Consider the following 23,106-nt stretch of genomic DNA (forward strand, 5'->3'; position numbering starts at 1 on the left):
GAGCCGCCACTGAGCCTGACCACCGCAACCCTGGGCCTCACCTGTCTGTCAAGAGACTGGGCCTTTCCACTCTCCTGGTACAGCCAAGGAGCGCTGCCAGTGTGGCCCTGGCAGCCTCCTCCAGGGAAAGGTACAGGGCTACCTACCGAGCTGTATGCAAGCTGTGGGGTTGAGACAGAAAGATGCCCTCACAGGTAGATTTACAACTCTTTGAGAACATTTAAACATATGTACGCCCCTCATTAATGCTAGCAAAAATGCTACGCTAAAGCAGGGCTTTACATTAGAAGAAAAAACTGGGGGGGGTCTCTCCAAGGGGCGTGGCTAATGTAATTATGGTGTGGCCTAAAAAGTAAGCTAAAAATCTGTGTTTAGCATAAAATGCCGCCCGACTGATAATTTGCTGCTTCTGTCAATACATCTATATATCTAATAGAAACAAGTAAAATTACACCTCCAACAAGCCAGTACTATTGGCTTTGCCAATGGTTATTAGTTGCATAAGATAAACAAGCAACACTATGGCTTCATTGTAGAGAATATTCTATATTTCTTCAGTTCTGAATGATGAGACTGTGAAAGAACTATAACGAGTCTCTTTGAAGTTAGATAAAAGGCAGTGAAGGGTGGTACTGTTGCAGAGTTACGATTTTTTCTTTACCCTGAGGGTGAAAGCAAATATGGAGAGCCCGATACAGATGCGTCACAGCACCTGCTTTTTAAAACTGCCGGTGCTGGGCACCAACAGGACCCGTCCCACTTAAAGCCCTGCGCTAAAGGTTGTAAAAGCGAGTATTACTTGGATAGTTATTAATTCACTAAAGTTTGAGGGGCCCCTTTTAAATGAAAATGCCTGGTGCCAAATGAAACTGGCATTCTCACCGCCATTTTTACAAAGGGCTAGCACAAGGACTCTCAAAGTATGGCCTGGGGCTACATGCGGCCCCCTGACCTCAGCGCAAATATTAAAAAAAAAAATAGATAAACAGGCCAGCCTTTATTTAAAGGTTATTTAAAGTTAAGAAAAGGAGGTAACTAGGTTGTCCTGCACCACTTAACTTGAGAAACAACATCATTTTCAAAGCCCTCTTGTACCAAAAGTGTAAAACTGTGATAAAGTCTCTTCCAAATTGAAAAACTGTAATTCATTAACATGCAGAACCATTTCACCTTGGTATATCAGATTATATCAGTGCATTGAGAAGTATTTTTTTTAAGTGATAGTTTCAAAATATGATTTTAGAAATATTCATTCTTCCCCCACACTGACAACAATGCCAATAGCGAACCAAGTCAGTTGTTAGGTGCACTCTTGGGGTGCCCTAGGTACCTACTACACATGAACAACATTATAGTTTCTGAAATCAAATACAAGAGAAGTTTTTGTACAGCACACATCATGAAGTCATGTATTTTGCGGTCCTCCTAAATGTGATAATGAAGAAAAAGGAGGGAAAGTGAAATAAATCAATTGCCTAGGATCACACAATTTGGTAAATTGGGGAAGCTGGGATTAATCGGGTTTCACATTGTGCAATTCAGTCACTAGATATATATGCTTTGTTTCACCTATTCCCACCTTACCACCCCCTCCCCCAGCATTCCACCACTCTGCTGGCATCAATGCAGCCCTCGGTCAAACTTTTTGGCCCTTGGGAAAAGGTTTGCCACCCATGGGCTAGCAGAATGGAGGGGCGAGGTTAGAAGCCACCGAAAGAGAAGTCGCCACCTGCTCATAATGCAAGATGAGCGGCCTTGTGAAAGCAGAGGGTGTTGGGACTTTGAATGCTAAACAAGCAGAATCAGACCCTCTCCTGTGCCTTCGGGGGAAGATTTCATGGACATCATTTAGGGGTTGCCAGGGGTCGCAGTTGCGACGCCTAGCTTGCACCCTGTGGTCTCCTAGCACTTCTTTTGCGACCACTGGCCTCAGAGGCTACAAAGGAGCAACAGGAATCAGAGGAACAGGTATTTTCATTCCTCTCTCCGTAAAACATGTATATGTTTCAATTTGTGGAATTAGCTAAATTGTTGCTGAGCAATACCTTTTGGGGCTTCCAGCCTCCACCGAGCCGCAGTCTGCTTGGCCTGCAGGCTGTGGGTTTGGCGCCCTTCGGGAGTGGTCCGTATTGCTTCCCAACATGGCGGGCTTTTGTACTGATGGTGCCCTGTGCAACAGTCTCTTTTGGTGCCCCCATGACCTTCTTCTCCACAAATTCCTCACTACCACTTTCCAACAGTAACCTCATCTCTCCATAGTCCCTTCTGACCTACACTTCATTTTTTTTCACAAGCCCCATGTTTCCAGCTCCAGGTCAAGGATTTTTTGGTGCCCTCAGTCAAAATTATATGCTGCCATTTTGGTTCTTGTCCAGCCCTAAGCATCCATCAAGGAATAGCTTAAACATTGGGTCCCCTTGTGCTGGTTCAGCTGGGCACCACCTTAAGGTTGGGCAGGCATGCTCTTTTTGAGATGAGGCCCTTTAAAACCTGAGGATTCAAAAACACAAGCCCTACAACACCCGCACGTGAAGGCGTGACTTCAGACCAGATTTTAATTAAAAGCAGACGGTGTAATGTTTTGATGAACAAAAATTGTACTGGCATTGATCAAATAGGTCCAACCACCAACAAGCTTCAGAGAAGTAAGCCCTATCTCATCTTCTCTCTTCAATCACAACTATTACACAAGACTGTCCGTATTACAAGCCAATCAAATCCATACTAATATTATAAAGAGAGAGCCCAAACGTTTGAGGCGGGTAATCTCAGTAACCACAGCACCAATAGCAACACCCAATACAGAGTTGGAAAGGGCAGTTGCAGCAGAAGGACATAGGCTATGCAGACGGCCACCATATATATATATATACTTTTTGCAGAGTTTTATATAGTGCGAACTTGACCCGAACTGAATCAGGTATCGGAGTGCCTTACATAGCACCAGTTACGTTACATGAGGACACACATTCATTTTTGTTAGGCACGGGGAGATTAAGTGATTTGCCCAGAATCACAGGATGTTTGGCGTCGTTACCAAGACTCGAACCCAGATCCCCAGGTCCGAGGTCGAGCACCTTAGCCGTTAGGCCAACTCCTCTATATATTTAAAAGGTAAAAGAACCGTGCCAGCAAAGTAGTCCCTTTTGGGCGTGTCTGCGTTGTGCTGTGGGCGTGGGCTGGATGCGTGACTAACGCTGGGGGCGTGTGGTACGACCATCACATCGTGGGCTGTGGGCGTGTGCTGGGGGTGTGACAAACGATGGGGGCGTGCGTGTGTCCGCCTTTCATGCCATGTGAGTCGTACATACAAGCGCCAATTACGTTGCTGCGCAGCATCATGGGGCACGCTGGGGGCGTGACGCGCTGGGGGCGTGAGAAACGCTGGGGGCGTGTGTCCGGCCTTCATGCCATGTGAACGCAATTGCGCCGCATCAAGGGGCACGCTGGGGGTGTGAGAAACACTGGGGGCGTGTGCTACGTTCCGCCCTTCATGCCATGTGGGTCGTACATTAATCAGAAGATCGTCTGCTGTGGCCGTGTGCTGGGGGCGTGACAAATGCGTTCACCTGGAGGCCTGGTAAGTAACGTTACTGCAGCCTCTCCTGCGCGCTGTTACTGAACTCTCTCATTCAACGAAATTACACGTGCCTGCTACCATCAACCAGGGCTCTAGCCGGGCTCAAGCGGCGGATCAGTACACTAATTACACATGCCTGATAACCAAGCGGGGGAACACGCGCCTGCTAACATCAAATAGGCCTGCATCTGGGCCTCAAGCGGGGGAACACACAAATGAGCGTGTCTGCGGGGACAGTTACTGTAGCCTCTCCTACTCGCTGTCACTCAACTCTCTCATTAAACGGATTTACCCGCGGCTGATAACTCTCTCATTCAACGACATTACACACGCCTGCTAACATCAACCAGGGCTGTAGCCGGCCTTAGGCGGCAGATCACTACACCAATTACACGCACCTGCTAACATCAACCAGGGCTGCAGCTGGGCCTTCTCCGTCCTTATTCTAATGAAACAAATAATGTTGTCTACCGCGAGATTTTAAAATAAATTGCCCTTGCCAAATACACACATTACACACATTCTATTTCATACCCGGACAACGTTGGGACGGGCTGCTAGTATGTATAATATTGGGACCAGTTTCTAAAGTGAAATGTAGGCCCAAGGACATCTGCGCAAACGGCTCTGTTCCTCCTGTGTCACACCTGGGTTCGTAAGGTGATCCCGAAAACACAGCACAACAAAGAGTGTCCATCATCTCAATAATGTGGCCTAATATTACAATACCACAGCACTATGCCAAAGAAGTGATTGGACCCCCACCTAAACTGCGGACTGATGTTAACATAAACTGGCTCCAGTCAACAAGGGGGGAGGAATTGGCCTAACGGCTAGGGCTCTCGACCTTGAACCTGGGGAGCTGGGTTCGAGTCTCGGCAATAACACTGAACATCCTGTGATTCTGGGCAAATCACTTGGGGGCATATGTATGGAAATCTGTGTCTGCAATTCTCAAATAGCGATTTTTTGAGAATAGCTTTTAGAGAGTTGCAAAACGGAATTTATTGCGATTAGCAAATTGCGAAATCGCAATTAAGGAATACTTTCCCATTCATTTCTATGGGCCCGGAGGTCCATAGGGTCAATGGGAAGTCAAATTTTCAATTTGCAATTCGCAATTTGAGAATTGCAAATTGAGAACAATTTCAAGGGTGCAATGGTGTCATAAGGACACCCTGATTCACCCATGAAATGAACATGTGTGCGCATATGGCGCACACACATGCCCTAGGGCATGTATGTGCGTCACATGGCACCTTGACAAATGCCAAAAAGTGCATTTGTGAAAGAAATCGCATATTACCACCAACTTGAAGTTGGTGGTAATTTGCGATTTCTTTAAGGAGAAATCGCACAACTTGGGTGCTTGTTGCATAGCATTTAAGGAATCGCAATTTGCGATTCCTTAAATGCTTACGCAAAATTAAGGAATCGCAAATTTTGCGATTCCTTAATATTGCGATGCGATTTTCCTCATACATCATGGTTTGTGAATTTTTTGTTGCAAACACTGCTTTTTTGCAATTCGCAACGTTTGCGACTAAAAATTCCTTTCATACATATGCCTCCAGATCTTCCCGTGCCTAACAAAAATGAATATGTCCTCATGTAACGCCACTTGTGCTATGTAATGCGCTCTGATACCTGATACTGGGTCAAGTTTGCGCAGGCCACGACAGTGGTCCCACACTAAACTTTATCATGCTGCAAAAAGTAATACCAGTAATAGCAAGTTACTGGAGTCAAGCTATCCTGGCTGAAGACCGCTGATAGCCAGAAACCGGTCCCAGGATGCTTGATTCCGGTCCAGGAAAGACATTGCTGGCAGTTCGGGCTGGACTGTTCCCATGAGGCACAGGGTCAAGGCTAATTTGCATATGGCCATGTCTGAACTGGGGTGGTGTGGAGTGCAAAAAAACGATGGATTTAGGCCCAGATCTCTGTACTGGGGTGAATGTATGACATTGTTCTGCATTCTGTCCATCAACTGTTGGTTTTGCAATTCCAAGTGCAAGAGAGCAGGCCACGACAGTGGTCCCTCACTAAACATTATCATGCTGCAAAAAGTAATACCAGTAATAGCAAAGTATTACAAATGAGTGTCATTGTTGGGGGCTGAGGGTCTACCGGTACCAGATTCCTTTAAGCAGAGGTGGGGCACAGGAACAGAGGAGGGCCCTGTCGACTGATGACGCTATAAAGCGCATTGATATCACCCGCTGCGTGGGACGCGTCTGGGCAAAGCCCAGGTAAAGGGCGTTCCCGTCTCCACCAGGAAGAGATAGGACAGGGCCACCCCCTTGGTCCTATGAAATGGACTTCCCAGCCTCTCTGAGTAAATAAAATCTCCGGATACCCAAGCGGTGCACCATCCCACCCTCAGCTTTTGGGGTAGCAGACCTTTTGTGCTCTCTTACTTCCTCCAAAACTACTCTGCTCCTGTTTGTTTGCACCCATAGTGCAGCCTCATTGCATTCTGAGTTGAAGTTCTCAGTGGCTTTCCTTGTGTTTTGCCACTCAGCATGGAAGTTTGCAAATCAAAGAAGCACATGTCAAAGGCACAATAGATGAAACTGACACTCGAATAGAGGAGGCGGAGCTCATGCCTAAGCCAATGAAGGAGAACTAGAAACCTCCTCTTTTGAAACAACCTGAATTAACTGAAACGTTAGATGCAAAAAAGAAATCAAAAGCTGTACTTGCAGCTGAACGTAATATTGGTGAGAGGCGCATTCACAACGACTATAGAGAAACCCAGTCAAGGAGGAGACCCGGTGAGTGCTTCTGTTGTTTGTCATCCCTACCATGGACCTGAAATGCTCCTTGAATTTAATCTTTTGAGTACGATCAGGTTTCAGGTGCTAACTGCTGATGAAGAGCCAACCGCTCTTCACATCCAACCTCTGAAGCCAAAGACTCAAGGGGCAGATTTACAAGCCCCTTTCGCTACTTTTGCATCACGCAAAAGTGGGGCAAGGGGCTTGTAAATACGCCCCCAAGTGTCTTGAGAAGGATCTGGCAATGTTGATTTGGAACAAGAGTTAAGAAACTATGGGGCAGATTTACAATCCCCTCGCGTCACTAGTGCACCGTCGTTGCATCACTTTTGTGATGCAGCGGCGGCGTAAAAGTTGCGGCCCATTTACAACGTGATGCCTCTAGGGAGATTCATCACGTTGTAAGGCCCTGCGTCACATTATACCTGCGTCAGGTATAATGTATGCAGGGTAGGCGTTCCCACGCAGGAAAGCCTTATAAAAGTGATGCAGTGAAATCTACAGGATTTCACTGCGTGACTTTTAGGACGCCACTGCGTCAAAACCTTACGCCTGCTTGAAGCAGACGTAAGGATTGATGCAGTGTATTGGGAATAGGCCGCAACAGGCATTGCTGGAGTTGCGTTGTGCTTGCGACACAACTTCAGAAATGCTTGACTTTTCCGTCAACAGAATTTCTGATGTATCTGTCAATCTTTGCGCCATGGTGTACCGTATTGTAAATAAATACGGCACATCCATGGTGACTGTCCACACATATTAGCTGATGGATCTCCTAACGGGTCTTTGCACAGAGGAAGCTTCTAAAAGGCAGTGGAAAGCACAAAGCAGTGTGCACGGGATAAGACTTTTGGGAACTCCCATTGCAAGATTAGGGAAGGCAAAGTTTATATAGTGAATGTGCCCAGACTTCCATCTCATAGGAGAAAGAATGAGGAATCTCTCATTTATAAAGTTACTCATTGGATAAGGGTCCTATGGGAATGCTATTCCTTAAAAAGATCAGATATTTTGAAAGCTAGGAGATTTAGCTCTTTTCCTCAGGGGCACACCAATCCAAATTATATTAAGTTAATATTCAAAGATAGAAGATTAGCTGAAGACCTGTTAACTTTAGATTTGTGCACAAGTCCACCTAGTTGTTCATGCATTCATTCGACATATAGTGCCCACCAGATTGAGAAAAGGTCACCTAGGTATGTAGACTCAGAGCTTGATAAGGTAGCTTGACTGGTATACAGGAATAAGACACAACTCTTACCCAAATGGACGTTGATGAGACATTTAGGGCCAGATGTACACAGCCTTTTTATGTTCCCAAACGACCCGATTCAAAGAATTGGCCTGTTTGTGAAAGAATAAAGGCATTTTTAAGTGTACAAAGGCCCAATGGCGATTCAGTAAACTGTTGCTGAATCGCAATCTAGGTTTGTGATTCGATATTAGGAAGGGGCGTGTTTAGGTCATCCCTTCTTAAAACCGAATCACAGTGGCATGTATGAATGTTTGGCGACTGAAATGCAGTCACAAAACATTCACAATTTACCACCAACTTGAAGTTGGTGGTAACCCAGTTTCAAATGGGAGGGGGCCCCTAAGCGATCCCTTTGTGAATGGCTGTACAAATATTTTTGAGCACAGGCTGTGTTCCCACAGACCACTGTCCACCCTTAAAAAATGAAAATATATATTTTTTATTTTTCTTTATGAAACACATGCCATTCTTCTTTATGGAATACCGTCTGCATTTAAAAAAAATTGCTTTATTGAAAAGCAATCAAAGACGTGGTGGTCTGCTGACCCCAGCAGGCCACCATCCCTGTGATTTCTGTGATTCCCAATGGGCCGCAAACTGAGACCTACCTCATTCATATTGATGAGATAGGTCTATTTACCACCCACTGGGAATCACAAAATGTGTAATACAAACATTTGTACATGGGTGTTTGACATTATCAAGTAGTTAATCGCAGAAATTTACTATTTGATAATTTTCAAATGTTTACCTACGTACATCTGGCCCCTAGTGCTGATTATTCAGGGGCAAGTCTTGCAATTAGGGATAAGGATACCGAGCTACCTATGGTCAGTTTGGATATAGTCTATCCACAGAGGCAATGTGAGCCTCATATTGAACAAAGGAGGGATGCATATAATTGGGCATTTGGAAAGTTAGCACGGATAAAATCAAAAGTTAATAACTCTGACTGGGGGAATTTTATAGATCAATATGATATCTGTATGTTTCAGGAGACATGGTCATTTAAAGGGAAAAGGTATTCCATATTGGGGGTTATTATATAGGTGAAGACTGCCATTAACAGTAAAATCAGATAGCTAAATATCAATTATCTTGATATGCTTGGAATTAACCTGCATATGCAATCCGGTTCAGCAATAAATCTTTTGAATGTTTATAATCGCTGTGGTAGGAGTGGCTCGTCCGAAACTTTATGATGCTTTGAATTGGCTGTAGAAAGCAATAGAATGCCACACTACACAATTATAGCCGGAGATTTTAACAGAACCTTCGAGCGACTGGATAATAGTGCGTTCTCAATCAGTGGGTTTGAAGATGTAGCTTCGGGCATTCCGATTCTCGACATTAGACAGTCCACCACTGAAAAGGTGGTGTAGTATGGCAACTCAAATGCCCCTAAGGGTTAGCGTATGCAGTGGACGTAACATGTCGGATCCCAATGGTGCCTGTACCTATCATAGGCCCGGACACCCAAGTAGAATAGATTATATACAACCAGCCGTCTCTTAGTAGAAATATTTAGGGGATATGAAGGCAATCCCGCGGTTACACAGTGATCACAATGCATTATACAGTACTTCATTCTGAAATTCCTGATAACATAACTACAACTGTTACTTCAAACTCATCTAGGGAATTGCCCTTGGCAAATAATAATTGTTTTATCAAATGGGCTAAGATCTCCCAAACACCAGAACAATTTCAGTGTCTTTACCGTGCTGTTGTGGAGGTTATAGATCGCCAAAACCTCATACAGACCAGAGGAACAGCTTAGTTAAGATCATGGAAATACAAGAAGATCTACTTACTACCGCGGGCACCCATTTTAGCATCCCTGCAATCAAGCACTCCCTAACATCCAATAAGCAGGTTGCTTGATTCAAACAGGGATGTAAATCAGCGAGGAAACAGCTCATCCTCGCTCTTAAGAAGGGTGCCCACGGTCACGGCCCTGCTCTGAACTAATAAAGACAGGGGGCCCGTTTCACAGAACTAACTTAACACAAAATCCTAAACGTGTTACTTTTGGTTTTCACTGAAGTTAGGATTTTGTCTTAAGTTTGTCTTAAGTCTGTCTTAAGTCTGTCTTAAGTTTGTCTTAATTCTGTCTTAAGTCAAACTTAAGACAAAATCCTAACTTTACTACTACTAAATGCCTTCTGTGAATACCAAACGTAGCCAGTTTAGGATTTTGTCTTAAGTTAGTTCTGTGAATCGGCCCCTGAGATAATAATAGTGTCAGGGATCTGGCTAGTTCAGTTCAAATTGTCAGTTACTAGCTGATTCAGGACAAGGCTGCTCAATGGGGATACCTGCTCTATGAAGAGACAAACGCTTTCTAAAGAAGGGGTGTAATATAAACACAAGGTTACCTACAGACTTTGAGAGAAGCAGGACAGAAGCAGGTTGAAAATGAAAGTCTGTAGAATAAACTATCTAAGATAACAACAATACAAACAGGACAGTAGATTCTAGAAGAGATTCTCTGAGAGGTAAGGATGATCTTACAAGAATGCAAGGAGCAGATTATTCTTACAGAGTTCAGAGAGACTCCTAGCAGATCCTATGGAGAAGAGGTGCTGGGTTGTTCTCTGTGCCAAAGGCACACACTTTGGAACATAACTGGCATCCTTAGGACAAGCATTTACAATGCAATAGGTCTCCCAGCTTTAAAGTTTGAGCTATTGGCATTGTATATTACAATGTGTTACATTAACTTGTTATCAAACTCTGAATTGTTGTATAAAGATGATTTGCAAACTGTCAAATGTTGCTGAATAGTAAGCAACGTTGTGAATAATATGGTTTGCTAGTCATCCTTGGGTACCAGAGTACTTCACTTGAGGCAGCTCACTACTCTGCACTCACTACTCTGCACTCACTACTCTGCACTCACTACTCTGCACTCACTACTCTGCACTCACTGCTCACTACTCTGCACTCACTACTCACTACTCTGCACTCACTACTCACTACTCTGCACTCACTGCTCACTACTCTGCACTCACTACTCACTACTCTGCACTCACTACTCTGCACTCACTACTCTGCACTCACTACTCACTACTCTGCACTCACTACTCTGCACTCACTACTCTGCACTCACTACTCTGCACTCACTACTCTGCACTCACTACTCTGCACTCACTACTCTGCACTCACTGCTCACTACTCTGCACTCACTACTCACTACTCTGCACTCACTACTCACTACTCTGCACTCACTGCTCACTACTCTGCACTCACTACTCACTACTCTGCACTCACTACTCTGCACTCACTACTCTGCACTCACTACTCACTACTCTGCACTCACTACTCTGCACTCACTGCTCACTACTCTGCACTCACTACTCACTACTCTGCACTCACTACTCTGCACTCACTACTCTGCACTCACTACTCACTACTCTGCACTCACTGCTCACTACTCTGCACTCACTACTCACTACTCTGCACTCACTACTCGGCACTCACTACTCACTACTCTCCATTCACTACTCTGCATTCACTACTCTGCGCTCTCTGTAAGCTCACTGAAAAGTTTAGTTGTGCTATTGAATGGTCAAAGATCCTCTGTTCAATGGTACTCATTTTATCGACCTTAGAAGGATGAAAAGCCATGTAAACTCATGTGGAATCAAACAAGTGAACATGTGAGTATAGGAGAGCAAACACAGATCCTTGGAGTAGGCACATTAGCTCCTTTGGCCACCAGTGTAATACATAACTGTTACTATACCACATGACCCAGTAAGATAACGGTGTTCGGACAGTGTAGTGACACACACAGTAGTGTGTTTTACTGCTACTGCCTGTCTTCAGAGCAGCCTGTGACCGAAAAGGGGGCTCTCTGTAAGCTCACTGAAAAGTTTAGTTGTGCTGTTTAATGGTCAAAGATCCTCTGTTCAATGGTAAACATTTTATCGACCTTAGAAGGATGAAAAGCCATGTAAACTCATGTGGAATCAAACAAGTGAACATGTGAGTATAGGAGAGCAAACACAGATCCTTGGAGTAGGCACATTAGCTCCTTTGGCCACCAGTGTAATACATAACTGTTACCATACCACATGACCCAGTAAGATAACGGTGTTTGGACAGTGTACTGACACACACAGTAGTGTGTTTTACTGCTACTGCCTGTCTTCAGAGCAGCCTGTGACCGAAAAGGGGGCTCTCTGTAAGCTCACTGAAAGTTTAGTTGTGCTATTGAATGGTCAAAGATCCTCTGTTCAATGGTACTCATTTTATCGACCTTAGAAGGATGAAAAGCCATGTAAACTCATGTGGAATCAAACAAGTGAACATGTGAGTATAGGAGAGCAAACACAGATCCTTGGAGTAGGCACATTAGCTCCTTTGGCCACCAGTGTAATACATAACTGTTACCATACCACATGACCCAGTAAGATAACGGTGTTTGGACAGTGTAATGACACACACAGTGGTGTGTTTTACTGCTACTGCCTGTCTTCAGAGCAGCCTGTGACTGAAAAGGGGGCTCTCTGTAAGCTCACTGAAAAGTTTAGTTGTGCTATTGAATGGTCAAAGATCCTTTGTTCAATGGTACTCATTTTATCGACCTTAGAAGGATGAAAAGCCATGTAAACTCATGTGGAATCAAACAAGTGAACATGTGAGTATAGGAGAGCAAACACAGATCCTTGGAGTAGGCACATTAGCTCCTTTGGCCACCAGTGTAATACATAACTGTTACCATACCACATGTCCCAGTAAGATAACGGTGTTCGGACAGTGTAGTGACACACACAGTGGTGTGTTTTACTGCTACTGCCTGTCTTCAGAGCAGCCTGTGACTGAAAAGGGGGCTCTCTGTAAGCTCACTGAAAAGTTTAGTTGTGCTATTGAATGGTCAAAGATCCTTTGTTCAATGGTACTCATTTTATCGACCTTAGAAGGATGAAAAGCCATGTAAACTCATGTGAAATCAAACAAGTGAACATGTGAGTATAGGAGAGCAAACACAGATCCTTGGAGTAGGCACATTAGCTCCTTTGGCCACCAGTGTAATACATAACTGTTACCATACCACATGTCCCAGTAAGATAACGGTGTTCGGACAGTGTAGTGACACACACAGTAGTGTGTTTTACTGCTACTGCCTGTCTTCAGAGCAGCCTGTGACCGAAAAGGGGGCTCTCTGTAAGCTCACTGAAAGTTTAGTTGTGCTATTGAATGGTCAAAGATCCTCTGTTCAATGGTACTCATTTTATCGACCTTAGAAGGATGAAAAGCCATGTAAACTCATGTGGAATCAAACAAGTGAACATGTGAGTATAGGAGAGCAAACACAGATCCTTGGAGTAGGCACATTAGCTCCTTTGGCCACCAGTGTAATACATAACTGTTACCATACCACATGACCCAGTAAGATAACGGTGTTCGGACAGTGTACTGACACACACAGTAGTGTGTTTTACTGCTACTGCCTGTCTTCAGAGCAGCCTGTGACCGAAAAGGGGGCTCTCTGTAAGCTCACTGAAAGTTTAGTTGTGCTATTGAATGGTCAAAGATCCTCTGTTCAATGGTACTCATTTTATCGACCTTAGAAGGATGAAAAGCCATGTAAACTCATGTGGAATCAAACAAGTGAACATGTGAGTATAGGAGAGCAAACACAGATCCTTGGAGTAGGCACATTAGCTCATTTGGCCACCAGTGTAATACATAACTGTTACCATACCACATGTCCCAGTAAGATAACGGTGTTCGGACAGTGTAGTGACACACACAGTAGTGTGTTTTACTGCTACTGCCTGTCTTCAGAGCAGCCTGTGACTGAAAAGGGGGCTCTCTGTAAGCTCACTGACTCCTAGCAGTCACTGCAAACCATCCTGAGTGCTCGGTGGCAGCTATATAAGGTATATAAATATTCCATTGCCACCAGTTGACCCCGTGATACTCCGGTCCTAATGGAAGCAGCCCCTTTGAAAGTCAGCAGTATAGTATTATATTGATATAGCTCTCCCTGCCAGTGTACCTCCCTGAACCCGCGGCGCGCGCCGGTATATAGTAGTGCAGCTGACCTGCTGTGGCTGCTATTAATAAATACAATTGATGCTTCATCGTTCTGAGCTGCCTGTGCCCTCTGCCTTTAGTGAGCTGTGCAGCCGCTGCCTGGCTGCTTCTGCTCTGTTTTCAGCCTTGGCTGGCAGCGATCGGGTTAACGCTGCTCAAGCAGGAGTAGTGTTCGCCGCTGGATCTGGAAAGCGCATGCGTGCAATCACACGCATGCGCGCTAAACGGCCAGAAGTGGGATCACAGACCGGCAGAGACGGGCAGCGGGCAACGAGAGGAGAAACCGGCGGAATCCAAGGACTGCACGGAAGAGAACAGGACCGGACAACTTAGTTGTAGGAGGTAGGAGGGGGTATCGGTGCACGTGTGTGTGTGTGTGTGTGTATGCTCATGTGTGTATGTATGTGTGCGACGGCGGGGGGGCCTCGGCGCACTCGTGTGTGTGTGTATGCATGGGAGAGTGTGTGTCTCTGTATGTATGTATGTATGTATGTATGTGCGTGCGTGCGTGCATGGGTGCTCGTGTGTGTGTGTCTGTGTCTGTGTGAATGCGCATGCGTGTAGGAGCTTCCCAGGAGACAGCAGCTGGCCACAGCGCTCGTTCGCGTGCGCGTGGCCAGCTCTAATCGCCTCCTCGGAGAGAAAATGCGCGCGCCAGGTGCTGTCTCCTGGGAAGCAGAGTCAGCGACAAAAGATCTCCTGGCGGACACAGCGCTGACGCGCTGTTAAACGCCAGGAGACCTAAAAAATGAAAATCAGGATAATTATACAAACACAAGAAAACGAAGGAGAACAGTGAAAGGTACACAGAAACTGGAACTGGGCTCTTGGAAATTCTGAACCGGAATAAGGATCATAAACAGAACTGGAATGCACAAAACTGAGGATACTGGAATTCTGCAAACTAACTAAAACAGGACAGTAATATGCAGTCAGAACAGGAACACAGTAATACAAGACAGGAATTTGCATGTACAAGCCAGGTCTGGATGTGTGCAGACAGGATCTACAGTCAAGGCAAACAGGGAAACAAAGAGGCAAGATAAACAAAAGACTGGCAACATAGAAAAATAACTAAACAGAACAGAAACATACAATCAATAATGAAAAATGAAAGCAAAAGGAAGCCTCAAATATAGCTGAAGGGTCAGACAGAGAGGAAGGAGACACAGCAGCAAGGTCAGTTGTGAGCCGCTGCACTCTGCGCTCACAGGGCTGAAATAACTGGTGGCTCAGGGGAGGGACACAGGGGCAGGGAGAGAGTAAGGTGCAAGGAATCAACCAGGTGCTAGAAATCAGGGAATCACCAACGAAAAGAAGGAAGAACTGGGACTTGGAAAGAGGAATACCAGGGAAACCAGCAGACAGAGGACACAGAAAAAGTATGGATCAGAGCAAAGACAGGGGAAAGTCCAGAAGACAGGTAGAAAGAGGTCAGAAAGGTCGTGGAATCTAGAAATCAAGGTAGAAAACAGAGCGTCACCACCAGAGCGTGATCTGGGCAGGGTTTGGTGACGGAAAAGACTACAGAGACCGTGATGCATCAGGACGGTAGTGTGAAAGCCTGTACTGGAATAGGAAGTATATCTGACAGTGTATGCTACCTTTACTACGTGGTCATAACTTCGTAATACCATTACTATGCATATTTTAGTTCGCAGGTGCCATTACTTAGCATGCATTTACTTAGCATGCATTTACTACGCATGTTCCATTACTTAGCATGCTCTTTTACGCATAATGGTGTTACTGTGCAAATTAAAGTTTTTGGGTAAAGGGTTATTTTTAGGGGTCAGGGAGGGTTAGGGTCTTTGGGGTGTAGGGGGTATTTTTAGGGTTCAGGGTGCATTTAAGGTTTTGGGGTGCTGGGGTAACTTTAGGGGTCAGGGTCGGTTAGGGTTTTGAGGTGTGGGGGTAATTTTAGGGTTCAGGGTGCGTTTAGGGTTTGGGGTACTGGGGTATTTTAGGATTCAGGGTGGATTAGGGTTTTGGGTATACATGGGGTATTTTGAGGGTTCAGGGTGTGTTTAAGGTTTTGGGGTGCTGGGGTATTTTTGGGATTCAGGGTGTGTTTAACTTTTGGGGTTCAGGGGTATTTTTTAAGGGGTCAGGGTGGGTTAGGGTTTTGGGGTGTAGGGGGTATTTATATTCGTCTGGCAGTGCAGGGTGTGGAAGTGTATAACATATACAGGTATACATGCAGGACTCCAAAGGGCCTTTGTGAGCATTGCCAAGTAGCAATAGGGTAAAATCCTATCAAATAAGTGGCAGGATATGCTTCATGCAGATAAGGCAAAAGATTACAATTCAGGCCCCACTACTATAGACTTCCATATTTAGTCTGCCATCTGGGTACATCACTTTGCCAAACTTTAAAGTAATTTCCCCGAGGATGATATGAGAGACAGCGGTCTGGAACATAATAGATATAACAAAATTTAGTAATTGTAACTTGATTTGAATAACACAAGATAAGGCACCAGGTCCTGACAAAATTCCAGGAGATCTATTTATATCTGAATTGGCTATATGGGCTCAACATATAAACCTCTCAGATAGGGATGGGCAGGTTGGGCTTGGAAATATTCATGCCACAGCCCCATGTGATTCACTCATGGCACGTTTTGTAGATTGTAAACCAGATTGTTACTGTGAACTTTTTAAGTACTTTATCACCCCGCCTTTGGCAAGGCAATTGTATTTCAAATTTAGATTTGGGAATCTCCCTATTAGTAGTTTCTGTGGAAAATTGCGAAACGTGTGCACAGACACCGATCCCTGTCCAGTCTGCGAACAGGACAAGGAAATAATGTCACATTTGTTGTTTTTCTGTTGCATACCAAAATATCGTCGAGTGGATCAGGAGTTTGTAAGAAACAGGGAAGGAAATATCAGGCTGCATCTCCACGTATTTTAAAGGCTCAAAGACATTGAAAATTAGAACATCATCCTGCAACAGGAATTGATTTTAGTTGTCGAGCTATATAAAATATCGACTAAGTATCTGGATGTAATCACTTGATTCAACAAGTTGCACTTGAGATAATCCTAGAGCAATATCATATACTCATCAATTCTACAATCCAATCCTCTTGACTCTATGTGGAATCCTGTGTTGGACTATAAGTAATTAAAGAACATAATCGAGATAGATTGGTAAACCACTGGTATGAAAACCCTGAAGAAGGCTTTGCCGAAACGCGTTGGTGGTAGCTAAGAACTGTAACCAGTGTTTTCTGAAAATCAGTGCAAATGTGGTATCTGGCAATTAACAACTGTGATCAGTGTATCTGATAATGACATACATTTTGTGTCTAATTCAATAACATTTAGATAAGTTGTGCTAGATCATCTGTGACTGCTTTTGTTTACCAGCTGAGGGCATTTATACCCTTCAGGTATATCATACATTGTAATAACTTGTGGTTCAAATGTGTGTATATAGAAGGATCTAGAATGTGTATTTATGAAGAGAAGCATTAATTATATGTATGTATGTTTTTTCTAACATTTGAAATAATAAATAAGAAGAAAAAAAAGAAGTGAAATAAAAAAGAAAAATATATTTTTACATAACAGCAGTATTGGTTGCATAATTCAATCACTGGTCTAAAGTGTAATTGCTACACAGTTTATCATTGTGTTCTGCACCCGTTGTAAATTTGTTTTCCAAAAAAACAGTCTGCGAATGGAACAAGGAAATAATATCACATTTGTTGTTTTTCCGTGAGGCGTATGAGTATCCTCAAAAGCGGTGGTTACTCCCAGCCTGCAGGACCTTTGGGTAAAGCAATATTTAGCAGCCTTAAGAATTTTGAGAACGGACACTCGTGAAGTGATTGTTATTAGTATAGCAGAGTTTTTACGCGCCACACAGATTCTGAGAATGAGAGCATTGAAATAAGGTAGAATCAATGGGGGTGAAATGTGTAGTTCTTTTTAATGGTTTTATTGAAATTGGTCTTCTTGATGTTGATTTTTATTATTTCATGCAAAATGTGTGTTATTTATTCCTTGCTGTGAATTTGTATGAATTATTCTGTTTTTTCATGCTATTATAAAGGGAAAAATATCCAAATAAACTAAATTTGAAAGACTGACTGACTGAAAAATGAATTACTTTTCTTGCACCAGTGGATCCATTCTTTAAAAGATCTCAACAGTCATTGGATCTTTGCAAGTTTCACTCAGAGAGGCTGGTGAGCTCACTTTGGTGGCAACTTCATAAAGTTGTTGGAAACCATAGCGCCAAGTTTAATGAGGTGCTCTCTGCATAGACTCCAGCAAAACAGAGAGTGGGGTCCAGTCAGTATTCAGCAGCTATTGGACCTTTTCCAAGGCTGGCTGAGACTCAGTCAAGTCTTCCCTCCACCACTCTGTACATATGGTACTTGAGCATGGACTGCGTTTCTCTGTAACCGCGTAAACAATATGCAATAGGTCTGCTTCTCAGTCTCTACAAAGACCTCTGAGAGTCCATCTGTCATTGATGAGCTTGCAGCTGTTGTTTGATGCTAATGGATTTCCACCCCAGTGACAATATTAAGTCTACATGAGTGAATGAAGCAGGAGAGAATCTAATGTGAAGAACTTTGCAACACTAGAAGAACTCTGTCACACCACAGCCTAAAATGATCTAGTGAACTTGTGTGGGCTGAATAGGACTTCCATCACAGAATACTATGCATTTATGTATGTTCTCGGGCAACAGAGATCCTACTCCAAGTATCCAAGTAACAAAGGACCTCCTACTCATATGCTTTAACTTATAGTTTGGTTTGGGGAATTGGTGGACTGTAGGCCTAGACAGAAAGATTGAAATGGTTGTTGGCAAGGGCTTAATATACCACAATTTATCCTTAATAAGTTCACCTTGGAGCACAAATTGGGTTGCAGCACTAACTTGTATGACAATAGAAAGTTTGCAGTCATCTCTCATGGTTAAAAGAGTGGATTTGGTTCACTTCGGCACACTTCCAGGCTTTGTGCCATCTAGAGAGGATTAGTCTCCTTCAAGCCAGATGTTCCTCAAACAACACAACGCATATATCTGCCCATTCATTATTCATCCATTTATCCGCCCACCCACACATACCTATCAACTCACCTGTAACACTTAACAGGACTGAATAATCAGCATGGATGCTTTTAAAACCCGGGTCAGTCTTATCTTTCTTTTGGACGTAGCAGCTGTAGGACCCCTCGTCGGAGACCTGGACGCCTGATAGGCTGAGGGAGAGGTTGCTGTGGTCCAAGCCGGTGCGGTTGCGATACCTCTCATTCTGGTCGTACTCCTCATGGCTTCCTCTTTCCATCAGTGCATAGACCACTATGTCTCTCTTCTGCCAGTACACGCGGTAATCCCCCAGCGACTCTCCAGGTGTGATGGCGTGATGGCAGGGCAGCACCACTGTGCTGTTCAGAGAAGCTTCTATGGAAACAACATTGCAGATTCCTAAGCAGAAATAGAGGGAGGGTTACAGGAAATCATGAATTACCAACATCATTAATAATTTGTTGCATCCCCCACCGAGCCCCTTCCCACTCCATGGTGATTTCCATTTTTTGTGTCTGGTCACAGGAAAGACTTCAGCTCACATATAACTCCCAATAAAGTAACAAGAATATTTGCATGTGAAGCCTAGAAACACTGACTCAAGTAAAGTAATGTCAAAGAACTTGGGGGAAACAAAATTGGGAACAGCCAGAAAGTAAAAAAAGAAACCAAAAGCTTTCAGTGCTGCTGCTCGATCAAGTATTAGCCTTCAAGAATATGTGTTCTTTATTCTGCAAAATAAACACCAAAGGTTATTCAGAGATCTCAAATATTTTGGAGTTTGACCAAATTAATGGTGAGCTATTCACGCTGTGTCAAAGATGCATATGTCTGTTCCCATATAGCAGAGTCCAGAGGTGTGGGTGAGTCAGGAGCCTAGACTATGACGAAGCTCCTATAGATGCACAAGGGAATCGTTGGAGTTAGGATCCACCACTGTCACATGTGTCAGAGGTACAGGGCTCAGACTGAACCAAGAAGAGCCTCTTACCACAAAGTTCAGTTGTGGTTATTAACCACAATTTTCTGCTGTGTTTTGGAAGCACCAGCAAATGGAAGCCCCTGAACAGCTGGATCTTTTAGAGGGGCTTAAAGCCATTTAAGCTCTTGCTCCAAGGTCCACTGGATTGAGATGCTTTTAAAGGAGCAGAGAGATGTGCCTCAAACCCCAAAATGTTGGGGATAAGAACTGGATTATAGGGAAGAGACAAACTGCCTCTGGGTGTTTGGCCTCCAGCAGCATTCTGTGACACCACACTGTCAAATCCTGACCCATGTAACACTTGTTGAGCTACAAGTAGCACTTGGTATTCTAGAGAACAGTGGTCCCACCGGGTTGCATCAAAGGGGATGGTAAGTGCTGGGATAATTTCTATAAAGCCTGTTTGAGGGGCTCTAAAGTTTCCACGAGCTCTTGCCCGAATGTGTCATCCAGAGAGGCACCTATACCCGCCTTAAGCTCCAGGCCAGAGGTGAGCATCAACTTTCTGACTCTACTTCAGTGGCTCTAGAGACTGGTCCAGGAAGGCTCTCATGTTTAAGTATGCCTGGAACTTCAGGCTCAGAGCTGCCAAATTTACAAAGTATGGATGTGCTTAATCTACAGGCCTGGATCTGAACTCTGGTCTTAGATGGTTCTGACCTTAAGCTCGCGTGCGTCCGCTCCACGCGGCTGGTCCCTAAGCTATCTGTTGCTATGGGAGGAGGCAAGGCGAGCCAACTTGATGGGTGCGGTAGCCTCTAAGCGGCGCTGTGGCACAAGGCTCCTTGGCACAAATTTTCTTGGGGAAAGAAGTCAGAGACATGTGATGCTCCAGTGATGGGGGCGTGGACTTGTTAGCCGGGGGAGGGGTACAAAGAACCTACAATGTTTCAGAAAAGGCAAGATGACGCGCCTTGAAGAGACGCCTAGGCGGTTTGAGGTTAACAGCACGACTAGTGTTAAAACTAATCCACTGTAAACAATTTACAGTACAACAAGTATAGCGTTATTCCCCAAATATCCAGAAATACTCTCAAGGAATGAGAGGCAGTTAACTCACAGACAGGGAGCAAAGAAAAGGCAAGGTGGAGCCGTTCGTCAGCGCAGGTATGGCTGACAAGGATGCGGACTGGTGGACGCTGTGACATTTATTTTATGTTTATTATGTTTACAGTGGTTAATACACATTTTTGTTGATTCAAGTGCTGCTGGCGAGAAGTAAATACAAGTAGCAAAAAAATACTCGCCTCCATGCCCTCTATACTTCCTTTAATGTTGTCCAGAAATTCGTAATTTCACAATTTATTTAGTAGCACGTGGCTGGCTGGACAACATGACACGTCCGTGTGCTGTGTGTACTTTTTAGGTGTGGCTACAGACAATGCCTTGCTTTACTGTGGCTAAAGAGGTGTGTTGGATAATGTAAGGAGGGCTAGCACGGCGGCTCGCGTCAGAGTGATGCGTGGCCACCGGCATCTGGGATGAAAAGCCGCCACTCGTCTCAAAGATCTGTCGAGCAAGCCTGCAAACTAGGCCCGTTTGTGTAAAATATACACCATGCAACAAAAAAACACCAGTTATGCGACTAACATAAGTAAGTCAACATGCATCGGTGTATGTGGGGTCTCCTTTCCAGTCATGCCTTTACATGCCAGCCTGCACATACAAATTAAAAGCAGAGGTCGAAGTGAGCGGGATCTGTGGGGCACGCTCTGTAACAAAAGCAGCTCCCCTACAGTCCAGGATGGTTCATTCTGACAGCTGAAAGGGGAAGGAGGGAGTCTCCTGTGGTGGGAGGCCGAGGGAGGGACAGACAGCAAAACAAGAAACAAGGCTTCTTGCCAGGAGGCCTGCTTCCTAAAAACTTTTTTAAATGTGCAATCTGTCAATCTGCCACTGAAAAGGCTACTTGGAGACAGCACTGGTATCAATTGAAGGAGTCACTAAAATCTTTGTCATGACAAAAATGTATTCTTTTTCAGAGGTATAAATTACAGAGCCTTCTGTCACAAGCTGGGACCCGGCAGCACTAAAAATACACAAGTCTGGTGTCTCAGTGGACTAATGCACCCAGTGAAGGGGCCTGTGTTCGACCTCATGGTCACAGGTTCAAATCCTGGCCCGTCCACTCAGCCTTTCATCCATCTGAGGTCGATAAAATGAGTACCATTGAGTTGAACAACAATAAACATCTGTTGTTTGGGGCCACATACACTTTACGTTAAGTCGCTATTCCCCTATGCAGTATCTTTTCTGTGGCTCGGCACTCATTCATGGACTAACAGAGGTTTTATAACGTAAATAGTGCATTTACTACTGACCAGTTTAACCCATATTTTTTTTAATTTAATGTGTGCATTCTTTTATATGCAGTTAACTGAAGGTGTGAGACCAGCAAAATAGTTCAGAATGTTTTATTTTTAGCCATGCCTTACACTCTTCCACATTCACTGGTCCCGCTCAGCTGCACTTGGGAACACAGTTCCCAATACTTTTTTTAATGCACTTCGATCACTTATTAAACACATTAAAGGTAAGCAGCAGACATAAGGCTGCTTACAAGTCCAGTGACCTAGGGAAAGGGATAAGGGAACCGATGAAAACCAAGGGGGTTTCCAAAAATCTGCAATGAAGAAAGGTAAAGGCTATTGCTGCACTCACAGGTTAAAGTCTCCGACCTGCTAATCTGTAGGTTTATTGTAATGTCTCAAAAGTGTCTGGAGCGAGGGGGGCGTGGCTTGCAGCCGGCGATGGCGGCAGCCTAGAAGGAGAGCTCCGTGCTTGAGGCGGCTCCCGGATCAATCCGATCATCTATCCGTTTTTCAAACCTTCCCGGGCGGGAAGGCACAGAAACCTAGGACCAAGCGGCAACGAACCGGACCAGCGGGACCTCAATCCGAGGTCGGGAAGTACGGTTCCGACAGAATCCGGAAGGGGCCTGTGCGCGGCGTCCAGACCGGGGACCACAGTGAGCGGCGAACCCGGGAGGAAGTGGCCTGTCTCGGGCACCAAAACCACCGGAAGTGCACGGCCGCGGAGAGCAGCGGCGACTGACAGACCGGAGCACCCAGCCGCCTTCACCGGACATCGGGGGACCGCGACTCCTGACGTGGGACGCATCGGAGGTGAGGGAGACATAACTGCGGACACCCGGCGAGGGAGGAGACAGGCGCACGGAGCCGGCAACCGCCATCTTGGCCGGCGGCGGCCAGAGCGCTGGGGCAGGAGACCGGGAATCCGCGCTACAACCCGCACCGTTCAGCAACTCCCCCCCGCCGCCCGAGGGCGCAGTGAGCGGCGAAGAGCCCGCATGCAGGATTGACTTCGAGACACCCCCGCCAGGCTGGGGCCCTGACACCTGACGGGCATCTACACGGGGCATTCGTCCTTTACCTGGTGGGGTCC

At 45.0% G+C, this 23,106-nt stretch overlaps 1 protein-coding gene across 1 annotated transcript in view; it reads right to left on the bottom strand.

Annotated features, from left to right (window-relative positions):
- Positions 1–23,106, bottom strand: part of LOC144771458 (T-lymphocyte activation antigen CD86-like) — a 154,508-nt gene that overhangs the window by 86,005 nt on the left and 45,397 nt on the right. Inside the window, exon 2 of the mRNA XM_078655890.1 lies at positions 18,771–19,118. Coding sequence (XP_078512016.1) covers positions 18,771–19,118 — 348 coding nt within the window. The remainder of the gene's footprint in view (positions 1–18,770; positions 19,119–23,106) is intronic.

This window comes from Lissotriton helveticus, chromosome 8, assembly GCF_964261635.1.
Source record: "Lissotriton helveticus chromosome 8, aLisHel1.1, whole genome shotgun sequence".
In the NCBI taxonomy this organism is placed as follows: domain Eukaryota; kingdom Metazoa; phylum Chordata; class Amphibia; order Caudata; family Salamandridae; genus Lissotriton; species Lissotriton helveticus.